The sequence below is a fragment of the Terrapene carolina genome, unplaced genomic scaffold, assembly GCF_002925995.2.
Source record: "Terrapene carolina triunguis isolate 2854851 unplaced genomic scaffold, T_m_triunguis-2.0 Scaffold112, whole genome shotgun sequence".
NCBI lineage: Eukaryota > Metazoa > Chordata > Testudines > Emydidae > Terrapene > Terrapene triunguis.
The window spans coordinates 7,970,579-7,985,707 of record NW_020664463.1 but is presented as its reverse complement, the minus strand read 5'-3'; the positions used below and the strand labels follow the sequence as shown (position 1 = coordinate 7,985,707).

Sequence of the window (15,129 nt, the reverse complement as noted above, 5' to 3'; positions counted from 1 at the left end):
CCCCAGCCCAGAGCCCGCACCCAAACTCCCTCCCAGACTCCGACCCCCATCCCTCCTGCACCCAAACTGGCTTCCAAATCTCGAACCCCCTCCTACACCCAAACGCCCTCTGAGCCCGCACCCCAGCCCAGAGCCTGCACCCCAAACCTCCTCCCGCACCCCAACCCGCTGCCCCAGCCCAGAGCCCGCACCCTTCCCGCACCCAAACTCTCTCCCAGAGATCTCCCTCCCACAGCCTTAGGTAGGTGTGTGTGTGGTGTGGGGGAAGGGGGGGGGGCGGGACTTGGATCTGTTCTGGGCACCACAAAAAATTGTACAAACCTATCTCCCCTGGCCCCAGCACCTCTGTATATCCCCTGAGAGCTCCTACACCCATCCATATCTTTAGCTTCCTGCTCCCCTACAGCCCCCTATTCTGCTCTAGGGCTTCTAGACCGGGGTGGGCAAACTTTTTGGCCCGAGGGTCCATCTGGGTATGGAAATTGTATGGCGGGCCATGAATGCTCATGGTTCCCGGCCAATGGGAGCTGCGGGGGCAGCGCTTGGGGCAGGGGTAGCATGTGGAGCCCTCTGGCTGCCACTACACATAGGAGCCAAGGAGGGACATGCTGCTGCTTCTGGGAGCCACATGGAGCCCCGGCATGTGCAGAGCAAGGCAAGCCCCCGACCCTACTCCCCGGCTGGAGCTCAAGAGCCGGATTAAAACATCTGAAGGGCCGAATGCAGCCTCCGGGCTGTAGTTTGCCCACCTCTGTTCTAGACCCTTGATCCACACTCCTTTACACACCCAAGAGCCAATACACCCTGCTCCTTCTCTACTCCTGGCCCCCCACTCTATACCATACTGAGCTTCCCCTATACCCCAGCACCTCTTTATACCTCCCTCTCCAGCTTCTAACACCTCTTTACCCTGAACCTCCTTGCCTCCCCCACTCTCCCCAGCTTCTCTCTATAGCCCCCTCTGTGCTTTCATTGCCTTCCCCAAAACGCCCTCTTCTTTGTCCCCCTCCTTTCTCTGCCTCCTCCCTGTCTCTCTCTGCCCCATGGTTGTGTCTCCTGACTCTCCTATCTGCCCCACCCCCCTCTTCAGGCAGATAATGATTTTGCTGCCACTGAGAGGAGGAGGAGGTGCTGCTAGAAGGACAGGTGGCCAACGCCTTCCACCTCTTGAGCGTGAGCCTAACACCAGCCCACACGACTGGATCCCAACAATATTATGCTGTCAAATTCCACCCCTCCCCCACAAAATAAACACCGTACGCACAAATAAATAGTGGGATTCCCAGCCCTGAGTGTAAGGAACGTAAAGAGCCAGAGGAGCAAAGATGTTACAGAAAGTTTTGGCTGTCATGCTTTTCTGTCCTGTTCTGTCACTTTCCTCGTGACAGGCTTTGCATCTCGTTCAAGAATTTACTTGCTACTATATCATTATTTATATAACAGAATTGGCTATAATGGGCAAAGACTGTATTCTGGTAATTTATGACAACCATACAATAGTATATCATTAGATGTCCCATATATAATAATAGTATACTACTCTTGCCCAGAAAAAAAAAATCTGTGAAGGTGAATCTGACAGGTGAGCCCTGGTGTTCAGTTTTTTTGATAGTAAAATGTTTTAAAGGGTTGTGTTCATATTTTAATATTAAAACTTTATATAGTTTGCTGCTCTCTTCGTAGTATTTAGCCACTTTGTAACTTCCCAGTGAATCAGTTGTGACCCTCCATTTTTAATAATCAATTTCATTCTGAGGCTTTAGCCTTTTGAATGGTTCATGGATTATTTTATATTATTTTAGTCATAACTCCTGATATCCAACAACTTGCTATGTCACTGCTCAAAATGGAGAGGTCTTGATGATAGCAGCTTTGCTCTGCAGTCTTTTTTAAATGCATGTTTCTGATCTAACAATGTTTACACCAATTTAGTCTTTAAGATTTGAGGGAACAGTGTCCTAAATCTCTGAAATTTTCTGAAAAGAACTGATCAGAATATCAAATAAAATATTGCATATTGTAACCTATAAAAAATGATTTTTTCCAACTTTCCCGAATAATGGTTTTCACAATTAAAGTTCTTAGTTTCAGTTTGTGTTCAGTAACTTGTGGCACAATATCTGCACCAAATCTTTTACAACTTTTGACACTCAGAAATAGCATCGCCTTTTCAAAAGCTTTTTTGTGTGTGCGCACTAGCAAGAGAATGGTTTTCCCTTTCGTTAAACACCTCAGTAAAGGAACTAGGGGATGACTTAACATGTAATTGAAACCTGACTCTCTCTCATGCTTAATCTTGACTTCTTTGTTACCAGGTCTGCTGAAAATGACGGAATATAAACTTGTCGTTGTCGGAGCTGGTGGTGTAGGCAAGAGTGCCTTGACAATACAGCTAATTCAGAATCATTTTGTGGATGAATATGATCCTACAATAGAGGTAAACAATTTAATTTTAATAATGTGACAAGTTCTTTTGACATGAGAGAGGCACATTGCTTTCTCTTAAATGCTGATGTTGATTTTGTGGCTTATATTGCTATATTTTTCTATGAATGTCTTTTCTATAACCTTTTGATTTGTATTTTGTTTAAATGATGCTATAATAGTGACCAATATTTATAGCTTGTTTTAAAGAAATTTTAGATATCCAGCAGATATTCAAAGTTCTATTCTAAGCTCAATGGACTGTCATTCCACAGTGGTGTTACAAAATTAAAAGGTAATATCCTGAAAATATACTTTGATCACCTGAAGATTGGTTCTGGGTACTAGATCTCATTTAGGAGAGACCAGTAAACTAGGGTGTGTGTGTGTGTGTGTGTGTGTGTGTGTGTGTGTGTGTGTGTGTGTGTGTGTGTGTGTGTGTGTGTGAAATTGAGAGTGAGAGAAGTGCACAAAATTAGCATAGCATTTGAGACTTTTCTCATAATTCTTATAAAAGAAACTTACCTCTGAAATTGCAAGTCTCATTACTTGAATTGATAATTAAACCGTCACATGCTTCTGCAAAATCAGAGGATTGTTTAGATGCCCAGGACTTAAAATAACAGGGAAGTTCTACATTAAAAATTGTGGTGTGTGGCCAGAACTGCATGGGGAAGTTTACAATGCCTACCACTACTATCCATCAATAATAGTGTTAGTACTTCGAGGAACACCAAATTCATTCAGACTGTTAACGTGTAATGTTCCCCAGAAAAGATGTAAACTTCTTAGAAGATTTGACTAATGGAATTTCTTTGTATTATAGGAAGCTTGCAAACTAGTTGCACAGGATTACCTCAACATTATGTTGTAGTCCACAGTTGTGGAAATCATTGGTGTAATGTTTTGAAGAAAACAACTGCAGTTTTTACCTCCATAAACATCTTTTGACTTATCACAATAGCATTCCTCTAAAGATTACTTTGATAAATACTAGTCTGAATGGATGTCCTAGGTACTGTTTTTGTCTGTTAGTTTGTAAGACTTTTAGGACGGGGACCTGACAAACGGATTACATGGTCACAGCACCATAAAATAAAAATAAATCATATAGCTGAGGTTGTAGGCAAGGAATCATTTAGAATGGCAAGTGGCACCCCAAGGAAAGTTCTTACAATTGGATGTGACACTTCTACTTTCCTGCAACTGGATCTGCAAGGGCAGAGCCCCATTCTAATGAATAGGGCTGCTTAAATGTGCTGTTTGCACAGATCCATTTGTGGGTTCAGGGCCTAAGTCAAAGAGCTATAGCCATAAAGATATTAGGTGTTTGTAAACACACAGTGAGAAGGAACATAGGTTATAAATTTGCCTTGCTTTAGTACAGGGGTGGGCAAACTTTTTGGCCTGAGAGCCACATCTGGGTATGGAAATTGTATGGCGGGCCATGAATGCTCATGAAATTGGGGGTTGTGGCGTGGGAGGGGGTGAGGGCTCTGGGGTGGGGCCAGAAATGAGGATTTCAAGGTGTGGGAGGGGGCTCTGGGCCAATGGGAGCTGCGGGGGCAGCGTGCGGAGCCCCCTGGCTGCCCCTACGTGTAGGAGCCGAAGAAGGGACATGCCGCTGTTTCCAGGAGCCGCACAGAATGGGGCAAGCCCCCGACCCCTCTCCCCGGCTGGAGCTCGAGGGTCAGATTAAAACGTCTGGAGGGCCGGATGTGGCCCCCGGGCCATAGTTTGCCCATCCTTGCTTTAGTAGATGATACTTGCACAGTGACAATAGCATTATTTTTACTGTTATGGTATCATTGTCGTCTCATTGCCACTTTGTATTAATGTTGTTGCTGTAACATTCATTGGTTGCTTCTCCTTGGAAGAATAAATATTACATTTGTTAAAAAGTTAAATGTTTGTTTCCATAAGTACTCAGACGTTTGAAATTATTAGTGTGGCTAAAGGAGGTATCCACAACACCTGTAGCATTTCTGTATTGTGAAAGATGGTGGGGGAGGGGGAGGGGGGAAATATTTATAATGTTGCTGCTGACAGGCAATAAATAAGTATCTCTGTAAAGTTTCAGAGTAGCAGCCGTGTTAGTCTGTATCCGCAAAAAGAACAGGAGTACTTGTGGCACCTTAGAGACTTCTCAATTGTTTGGCCTCTTACAGTTGGCATGGCTACTTCCACCTTTTCATGTTCTCTGTATGTATAAATGTCTTCTTTCTGTGTGTTCCATTCTGATGAAGTGGGCTGTAGCCCACGAAAGCTTATGCTCAAATAAATTTGTTAGTCTCTAAGGTACCACAAGTATGTTTATCTCTGTAAAATTACTTTTCAATAGCATATGTAAGTATTTTTGTTCTTAGAATGTATGATCTATGTGAAAGTCTTCAGGCCCACATAAAATCCACTTCAGTCTGGTCTACTTTCACACTTGTACCTAAACAACTAAAACTGTTTTAGGGAACAGATTTAGTTAAATCAGTGCAAGTGTGTATGTAGACCAACACTTCTAAATATGGGCTAATATATTGAAGCAGTTTGGTTAGTGCCCTCTACTGGTCAAATATTTTATCTTGTATCCAGCATGTATTGTGGCTCATTCATTTTCTGACATTTTAATAAAATGTTTGTTTTTTCAAATGTTCTTTAGAAAAAGACCAGCCATCCAAGTAGGCTATCCCCGAAATACCCAACTAAAGCTTGAAAGTTGTTCAGGGTGGGATTTCCAAAAATCATCTATGTGACTTAGGAACTCAAGAAGTCTGAACTGCTTTCAAAAATTTTACCCTGTGTTTCTAAATCACTTAGGCATTCTTGAAAATTCCACCCTAATTAAATAACATTTTAGAACGGCTCATATTAACTTGTGTAGAGGGTCCTTTCATAAAGGTATGAATAGAGAATTTTTTAGCAAGTGTCTAACATAGACAAGGATCAGTTAAGTGATCTTCCCCCCCCCCCCCCTTAAATTACATACAGTACACAAATGTGGACAATCTCAGCATTATCGCTGAGAACAGTGGAGGTGTTTGCCATTAGCACAATTCAGATTGACTTTAGGGCTTGTGAAAAACCAGTGATGATAAATTAAGTAATTAGTGTAATGGAAATAAAGCTTTTTGATGTAAATTACAGAATCTAGTTTTCAGGAAAGAATTACAAACTGACTTCTGGAGTGATTCCTAGCATAGCAGTAACTAGTGGGTTTTTTGTTTTGTTTTTTTGTTTTGTAAGTTATGTCTGCTACTCTGGGTTTCCCTTTCTTACTTGAGTGATGTATTTTTGTGCTGGGTCCTGGAGCATCACTGTTGTCTATTTCCCCTTCATTTGTGTGTTTTCTCTAATCCAGAGTGGCACTATTTGGCCTTCTCTAAATTCCAATCTGTCTCTCCCTGAGAGAGCGAGCACGTAACTCAGCTTTCATTACAGGTTGGAGTGTGCACAGTAAAGGGGCACTTTCTGGTTTTGCTATGGTGTTTTGGGGCAATGGTACTAGTACAACAGACTAGGTGTGGAATTTTCTTTTAGAACACACACAAGCAGTCATTTGAAGTGCTACGTACAAGAGAATATCTTAACTTGCATATGAACCTGTTGTGCCTTTTCTATGATGCATTTTAAATTCTTTTTTAAGAACTTTGTAATTTTTTCAGAAATGGTAATACTTACAATACAATATTATCTATGCTGGATACATATAGACTGCTAGTCCACACAATGTCTAGGCACTCACAAAACTTAATGATCTAAGATTTTTTTCATAAAATGTCAAATTATAAATATGAAATCTTATTTATAGCAGCATATTAATTTTACTTTTATCTATGGGGCAATTCTTCTTCCCTTTCTCAAATATTTACAGATGGGGGAGAGAGAGATTCCAGACTTTAAACTATCCTCTAGAATCATCTCTGTCCTTGTTCCCTCTACCACCTCAAATCCTGTTTCTTGTCATGGTAGATGGGTTTTCCTTTCATTTTTGGGACTTGGGGAGCAAGGACTTTTGCAATTGGTTTTCTTGTCTGTTGCTGAAGGGCTCCTTCAAGCACTTCTTGTTTCTATGGTAAGCAAGATGCTGTGCTACACTATAGTGTAGTATCCTGCTGGGGAGGGAGAGAATTAATTTCTCATAAGGCCCAAGTCTATAGTAGACTGCTCAATGGGAGGAGTGGAGAGTGTGCCTTTTAGATGTGAGAGTGGTCTTCAGAGTTGTCCCTGAAGAGTTGATCAGGACAGGAGCTTAGGGTACCCATTCACCAGACTGGACTCCTTTCCCCATGCCTCCTTCACATGGAGTATATACGTAGGTGTGCTGTACATTGGGGAGAGAAGGCAGTCTTATGCTACTCACTTGCCACAGATCTCCAAGGGGCTAGGCATGGACTGGAAAGCTAAAAGTTCCCTTTGGGCTCCGAGTGAAATAGTCGTTTGGCCCTACATGTGTCTTCTGTTTTGGAGGAGGATAAGTGTTTGATCCTAAGCCTATTGAAGTTGATTGGTGGGGGAGGGATCTCACATTGACTTTAATGGGCTGCGGATGAGGCCCTGAGAGCGGTGGGTTTCCTACGTTTGTACATGAAATTGGAAACTGATCAGATTTGAATAAACTTTTTTTCAAACTTTCTACAGAAATCTAGTCAATATTAAGAGTTCTTATAGGAAGAATACTGTTGGTGTAAAAGTTTTATGATGCAGGTGTATGGAATTCGGAAATCTTAATGTAACAGATGAAGTAGAAAACTGTAGCTGAACTATTTGTCAGTATAACTTACGTTTCTAACTGTCAGTGCCTTCATTAGAAACCCCCTATTTCAGGGACTATAAAGTTTACATTAAAATAATAGTGGTTTTTTTTTTAAACTGGAAAAAAAAATGGCTGAGCTATTTTCCTTGACATTCATTACTTAAATTAAGAGTGGTGGTGTAGCTATGTTGGTCCCTGAATATAAGAAACACCAGCTTTGCAAGGGAGTATCTTTTTTTTTTTTTTTTTTAATTGAACCAACTTCTGTTGGTGGAAGGTACAAGCTTTTGAACTACAGAGTTCTTCAGGTCTGGAAAGTTTCTTTCCCTTGACCTGAAGAAGAATTCTCTGTAGTTCAGAATCTTGTACCTTCCACCAGAAGTTGGTCCAATAAAAGATGTTACCTTATCTACCTTCTCTTTGATCAGGTCCACACTAACCCCCCACTTCGAACTAAGGTACGCAAATTCAGCTACGTTAATAACGTAGCTGAATTCGAAGTACCTTAGTCCGAACTTACCGCGGGTCCAGACGCGGCAGGCAGGTTCCCCCGTCGATGCCGCGTACTCCTCTCGCCGAGCTGGAGTACCGGCGTCAACGGCGAGCACTTCCGAGATCGATTTATCGCGTCTAGACAAGACGCGATAAATTGATCCCAGAAGATCGATTGCTTACGGCCGGACCAGGAAGTAAGTGTAGACGTGCCCTTTGAAATAAGAGTGTGTTTTTTTCTTTTTGTATAGCTCAGCTATGCAGTTTTGCCTGCTTTGGAGAAGGTAGGGAGATATGAAGGACTGACACATGCACATTTGCTCATCACAAATGATGTTTTCTCATGGTTTCTCAAGTAAAAGTCCAAATGAATACAGAAAGAACTAAGGATTTTTTTTCTTTTGATATGATCAGTAAAGTGCCAAAGGTGGGGCTGGTGCTTTATCATTAGCTTGGTGATGAAACTAATGGCAAAACATGGCAGCTCTGCCTTTCAGTTTAATTGGAACTGAACATTGGACTCTGGATGTCTTTTTAACATTCCACAATAGGAAAAAAGTGTTAACCTTAACTTTAAATTTCCTGGGGCTTGTAGGTTTATTGCAACTTTATCAATATTTAAACAATATTTATGTATTTTTTAAAGTACATGTACTACTACTTACTTTGGCACTTAACGTTGCACTTAAGCAAAATAAATATTTCCAAAGTGATGAGAGGTGAACTTTATCTTAAAGGGACACACAGTTAACTTAGTCACATTTGTGCTTGAATTATTTTATGTGGTATTGTTACAAATATCTTCTAGGATCAAGATAAGTAAGAGATGAGACTTTTTTTCCCCCAGTTTGTTCACTTTGTGACTGTGTAGAATATTTACCTTACCTTATACAAACAGTCATTTCCCTCTTGTTTGTGTTGGTTGTTCACACAGCAACAGGGAAGAGGAAAAAAACACTTTAAAATGGAAAAACATACGTAAGACTGTAAAAGTTGGTAGGGGGCACCAGTAGCAGGTGTAATACCTGAAACTAATTTAAATTATTAGAAATTAAATTATTTGTTAAAAGTTGGCTAGATTTCAAGCTGTCTGTATCCCTTGTAACTAGAACTGAGGCTCTCTGTTACTTTTTCCCCCTCATTCACAACAAGAGCTCAATACAGCACAATAGCTTAAGCTTTCAATTTTGGTTAGTATTAACAAGAACAGAGTGATATTTTTTTAACTGGAAAATAAAAGGATCTGAAAGGTGATGCGGGTATTTCTTCCTGAATCATTGTACCCATGACACATTTAGATTTCTGAGAAAAGTATTGTTTTCACTTTCCATGGATATATCATGCCTCCGTTTTAGTATTCTCTAGTGCTAGATAATGCTGTATGCATATAATACTGTATTTACAGAAACATAGCAGTTTGTATACAAAAGTAATGTGCTCACTTATACTATCACTGAACCTTTAATAAACTCAGAAGGTAAGGTCCCCTGGGAAGGAAATCTAAGTTCAGGAGAGCTGGCAGTTTCTCAAGGAGACCGTAGTAAAGGCACAGCAGCAAACTATCCCATTGCAATGGAAAAATAGGAAGAGTAGTAAGAAACCAGTATGGCTCCATTAGGAGCTCTTTAATGATCTGAAAATCAAAAAGAAATCCTGCAAAAAGTGGAAACACGGATAAATTGCTAAGAGAGTACAAAAGTATAGCACAAGCATGCAGGGACAAAATAAAAAAGGCTAAGAACAAAATGAATGACACCTAGCAAATGTCATAAAAGGTAAGAAGAAGAGGTTCTATATATACATTTAAGAGAGAGACAAAGGAAAGCGTAAGTCCTCTACTTAGTGGGGAAGGAGAGCTAATAACTGATGATGTCAAGAAGGCTGAGGTGTTTAATGCCTATTTTGCTTCAGTCTTCACTAAAAAGGTTAATGGTGACCAGATACTCAAGACAATAAATATTAACAACAAGGGAGAAGGAACACAGGCCAAAATAGGGAAAGAAGATGTTAAATTATATTTACATAAGTATTCAGGTTAGCAGGGTCTGTTGGAATTCATGGTAGGGTACTTCAGGAACTAGCTGAAGCAATCTCAGAACCCGTAGCAATTATCTTCAAGAACTCATGGAAGTGGGTGAGGTCCAGGAGGACCGGAGAAGGGCAAACATGGCACCTATCTTTTAAAGGGGGACCAAAGAGGATATGGGGAATTCTAGACCTGTCAGCCTAACTTGAATAACTGGAAAGATACTAGAGCAAATTATTAAACGCTCAATTTGTAAGCACCTACAGGATAATAGAGATATAAGGAATAGCCAGCATGGATTTGTCAGAACAAATCATGCCAAACCAATCAAATTTCACAGGGTTATTGGCCTAGACTGAGGATGGGGGGGAAACAGACCTGGTATATCTTGATTTTTTTCTTTTTTTGTAAGGCTTTTGACAGTCACACATGCCAGTTTCACATGCAAACTAGAGAAATGTGGTCTAGATGAAGTTACTCCAAGATGGGAGCACAATTGGTTGAGACAGTATTCAGAGTAGTTATCAATGGTTCTCTGTCAAACTGAAAGGGGGTATCTATTTGGGTGAGCCCTGGGTCCAGTACTAGTCAATATTTTCATTAATGACTTGAATAATGTAATGGGAAGTATGCTTATAAAATTTGCATATGATACCAAACTGGTAGCGGTTGCAAACACTTTGGAAGATAGGATTAAATTCAAAATCAGAGTATTGGTCTGAAATCAACAAAGTGAAATTCAAGAAAAACAAGTGCAAAGTACTACACATAGGAAGGAAAAATCAATTATGTAACTACAATATGGGAATAACTAGCTAGGTGATGGCACTGCTGACAAGAATCTAGGGATTATAGTGAATAACAAATTGAATATGAATCAATGTGATGCAGGTGTGAACAAGGCTAATATTCTGAGGTATATTAACAGGAGTATCATATGCAAGACACAGGAGGTAATTGTCCCACTCTACTCAGCACTGGTGAGGTCTCAGCTGGAGTACTGTGTCCAGTTCTGGGCGCCACACTTTAGGAAAGATGTGGATAAATTGGAGAGAGTCTAGAGGAGAGCTACAAAAATGGTAAAATGTTTAGAAAACGTGACTTTTGTGGAAGAGTTTAAAAAAACCTGAGCATCTTTAGCCTTGACAAAAGAAAACTGATGGAGGACCTGATAATAATCTTCAGGTATGTTAAGGTCTGTTATAAAGAGGATGGTGCTCAGCTGTTCTTCATGTCCACTGAAGGTAAGACAAGAAGTGATGGGCATAATCTACAGCAAAGGATAGTATCCCTGCTATAAGGGTAGTTAAATTCTGGAATAGGTTTCCAAGGGAGGCTGTGGAACCCCCATCACTGAAGGTTTTTAAGAACAAGTTGGACAAACACCTGTAATGGATAGCCTAGGTTTACTTGGTCCTGACTTAGCACAGGGGTCTGGACTTGATGAACTCTCAAGGTACCTTCCAGCCCTACTTTACTATGATCCTATGAAACTGTATGAGACCTAGCATCAAAAACAAATAGTTGTTAGTATATTCCAGCATTTAGCTGTTACTTTCCAATCCCTGAATTCTGCTTGAGTCTTGTGTGCAGACATCAGGTACTGTAAGTCCAGATTCTGGAAACTTTGAGTCAACCATGCTGAAGTAGTTCTTTCTTACGCGTCATAGTAATTGTCAGAGTTTATATCCGAGTCACATTTTGTAACTGTTTCTTTGTATTACAGAAATGTAAAACTATGCAGTGACACTAAGGCTTGGTCTACACTCACCCCCCAAATTGAACTAAGGTACGCAACTTCAGCTACGTGAATAACGTAGCTGAAGTTTGAAGTACCTTAGTTCGATCTTACCTCGGTCCACACGCGGCAGGCAGGCTCCCCCGTCGACTCCGCGGTACTCCTCTCGTCTAGCTGGAGTACCGCAGTCGACGGCGAGCACTTCCTGGTTCGACTTATCGCGTCCAGACAAGACATGATAAGTCGAACCCAGAACTTCGATTGCCAGCCGCCGAACTAGCGGCTGGGTGTAGACATACCCTAAGGCTATGGCTACACTACAGCTTAAGTCAACACAAGTTATGTCACTCAAGGGTGTGAATTAGCCATCCCCCGAGCGACGTAATTTATGCCAATTTAAGTGCTGTTGTGGAGAGCGCCACGTCAGTGGAAGAGCTGCTCCTACCGACATAGCTACCGCTGCTTGCGGTGGCTGAAGTAATTAAGTCAATGGGAGAGCTCTCTCCTGTCGGCTTAGAGCAGCTACACTAGAGAGTTTACAGTGGCTCAGCTATACTGATGCATCTGCGCTGCTGTAAGCTCCCTAGTGTAGCCATAGTTTGTTTTTCAGAGTTTAGTATCAAAATGTCTTCAAATTACTGGTGATTCTAATTTTCATGTTTCAGGCTGCTTAGTGGTAGAAAATAGACTTATTGCCCCCAACACTAAATGTTAGGCTCTTGCATTCATTCTTAAATCTATTCTTCCTCCTTCATTGGTGTAAATTTAGGAATTGCAAATGTGTTTGTAAACTGTTTATTTACATCTGGCTAGTTTGTGTACTGTTGTCAGTGTTGGACATGGTTCATGGATGTTTCCTGAAAATATCCATGGTGTGAAGATGAAACGCCTGATTTGATTGTTCATGAAGTGACTAGACTTAAGGTAAATTAGACCCAGAAAAACCATGGGTTGCATATTTCTGGAACCCTGGTATTGATGAAAATGCAACCACTGAACTTCTGATCTGGGACTGTATCTAAATTACAGTTATCTATAGGGCAAAGAAAAGAGGACTGCCACTTGCATCTGATGTTCTTCAGAAAACATTCTATTTTATATGTTTAAGATTATGGACGCAGAGTCTAGCAGCTGGAGCAGGGGAATGAAAATCTACATTTCTGGGTCTATTCTCCACTTTGCTGTTGGCTTGCTGTATAACCTTGATCATGTAATTTATCTTCTCTGTGCCTCCGTTTGCCCATCTGTAAAAAAGGGTGGCTAATACCTGACTCAGGGATGTGGAGTCTTGCTTAATTTTGAAAAGAATTTTGAGGTCATTTGTTAAGTGGAGTTATAAGTCAAAGTCTGCCATGTTTAATTTAAAGATTTTTTTTTTTTCCTCTCTTCTCAGGATTCCTACAGGAAACAAGTAGTAATTGATGGAGAAACCTGTCTCTTGGATATTCTTGATACAGCAGGTCAAGAAGAGTACAGTGCAATGAGGGACCAATACATGAGAACAGGGGAGGGCTTCCTATGTGTATTTGCCATAAATAATACAAAATCATTTGAAGATATTCACCATTATAGGTAAGCTTTTTTTTTTAAAGTTAAATTATAATCTTGGTGACTCTCAAAAGAGAGAAAGAAGCTTGCTTGCACTCCCTCATACCAAAAGATGGGTTTGTTTCCTACAGTTTAGTTAGCTGTGGAATAATAATATATTACTCCTGGGGAATTCTGCACCAAAACATTAAAAATTCTGTATATTTTATTTGTCAAAATAACATAATATAATCATGCCAGTTTCAGTTATTTTGGTAATTTACTTCAAAATACCTGTCAGCAAGTATGTCTGTAACAATACAGACAAAAAAAAGATTCTGGTATTATTATTTTTTTGTTTTTTGACAAATAGATTCCTGACTAGGCATATTGAAGCAGAACTTTGAGTAATTCATTTAAACTATAATACAGAAACGTATTTCCCACACCCTTCAGAAGCAGTGCAAAGTCTTGGGGGAGTCAAGGGTAACGGAGTAACTGAGGGAGAGGGAAGGAGCCTGGAGTGAATGTGGAGGGTTGTTGGGTGTGGGTGGGAGAAGTATGGAACAAGTTGTTTTTTTTAGGGGAGGGATTGTTAGGGAGTTGGGGAGCCTCCCCCATGCAGACCCTGGCTGATCCAAAGTCTTTCCCATTCAATCAGGCACATCTGTCCCTGCACCCACCCACCCCCAGGTCTCTGCAGCCCCCCCCTCCCCCATCCCCATGTGGTCTTGCACCCCCACTCCCATTCAACCCCCTCAGTGCTGTCATCCCACTAGCTTCTGAGCTTGTGCCCCAGCAGCCTCATGTGTTCCACTCTCTGTCCTAACCGGTTCCGTGGGCAGGATGCTGTGATAAACTTCTACTCCTGGGGGAATTCTGAATTTTTTTCCCCACAGAAATATTTTCTGCCTGTGAAGTGCTGCAGTTCTATCTTTTTCCCACCAGAGGCCGCTGTGGTGCCAGAACAGCCAGTTGTGTTCATTCTCCTGGCTCTTCTGGCTCCACAGTGGCCTCTGGTGGGCAAAAGGCGGAACTGCAGTACTTCTGGGGCAGAATGTATTTTCTGTGTGGTAAAAAAAAATTCTGCGCCATACATGAGTTCTGCACATGTAAAGTGGTTAAGGTGACCAGATGAGAGACGTGAAATATCAGGATGCGGGGGTGGGGGGGGGTGCCGGCGGAGAAAAAAAAAAAAAAAAACCAAGAGCCAGCAGCGGAGGGAAAAAAAGCAAACAAAAGCAAAAGAACCCAGAGCCGCCGGAGCATAGAAAAAATTGGTGGGGGCTGAGCACCCACCGGCAGCTCCACGAGCCACCCCACCCCCACCAGCTCGCCTCCGCTCCGCCTCCTGCTTCTTCCCCCTCCCTCCAGCACTTGCGCTGCCATACAGCTGATTAGCGCAAGTCTGGGACAGTGGGAGGGAGGAGGAGGAATGCGGCATGCTTGGGGAAGAGGCGGGGCCAGGGCAGGGATTTGGGGAGGGATCCAATGGGGCAGTGAGGGGGCAGGGCTGGGAGCGGGGCAAGGGCGGGAATTTGGGGAGGGATCCAATGGGGGAGGGAAGAGGCGGAGTCGGGGTGCGGGGGCATGAGCCCCTTCTGCCTGTGCGCCTGAGAGCAAAATATCAGGACAATTCGCGTCCCGACCAATGCGGGACAAACAAGTAAATATCGGGACGTCTGGTCACCCTAACAGTGGTGCAGAATTCCCCCAGGAGTAAATATGATAAGCAGGGTTTCAAAGCTGCTATTGCAGTTGATAGGCCATTAAATGTATACTAATCAATCCTTTAGTTACTTAGCCAGAATATTTCCAATTTGCCACTTACGCTTGGAGCATTACACAGGGTTTTGAGTAGGGAGATGGCTGAAGCCTCCTGGAAGGTCAAGAAGTTGGGCAATTTTGAAAGGTAAATAAAATGTAAAATAAATATGGAAGTGAGGAGATTTCAACGTTGACATCCAATGGAGGTGATTTGTATCTCTTGGGCAAATCCTGCCCATTCTGAGGCTATAGCAGGCACTCTTGGAATTAAAGTAGAGTAGTTGTGCTCTGTGTGTGAAGTATGAAAAGATATGGCGATCCATGGTGTGAACCAAAAAACCCATCTCCGTGGGGCCCTTATCTGTCACTGTATAGCACAGGAGCGGGCAAACTTTTTGGCCTGAGGGC

The 15,129-nt window shown here is 41.9% G+C and overlaps 1 protein-coding gene across 1 annotated transcript in view; it reads left to right on the top strand.

Annotated features, from left to right (window-relative positions):
• The window catches only part of KRAS (KRAS proto-oncogene, GTPase), a 42,378-nt gene that overhangs the window by 3,365 nt on the left and 23,884 nt on the right, over positions 1 to 15,129 (top strand). The window contains exons 2-3 of the mRNA XM_026652240.2: positions 2,316 to 2,437; positions 12,821 to 12,999. Coding sequence (XP_026508025.1) covers positions 2,327 to 2,437; positions 12,821 to 12,999 — 290 coding nt within the window. The 5' untranslated portion in view covers positions 2,316 to 2,326. The remainder of the gene's footprint in view (positions 1 to 2,315; positions 2,438 to 12,820; positions 13,000 to 15,129) is intronic.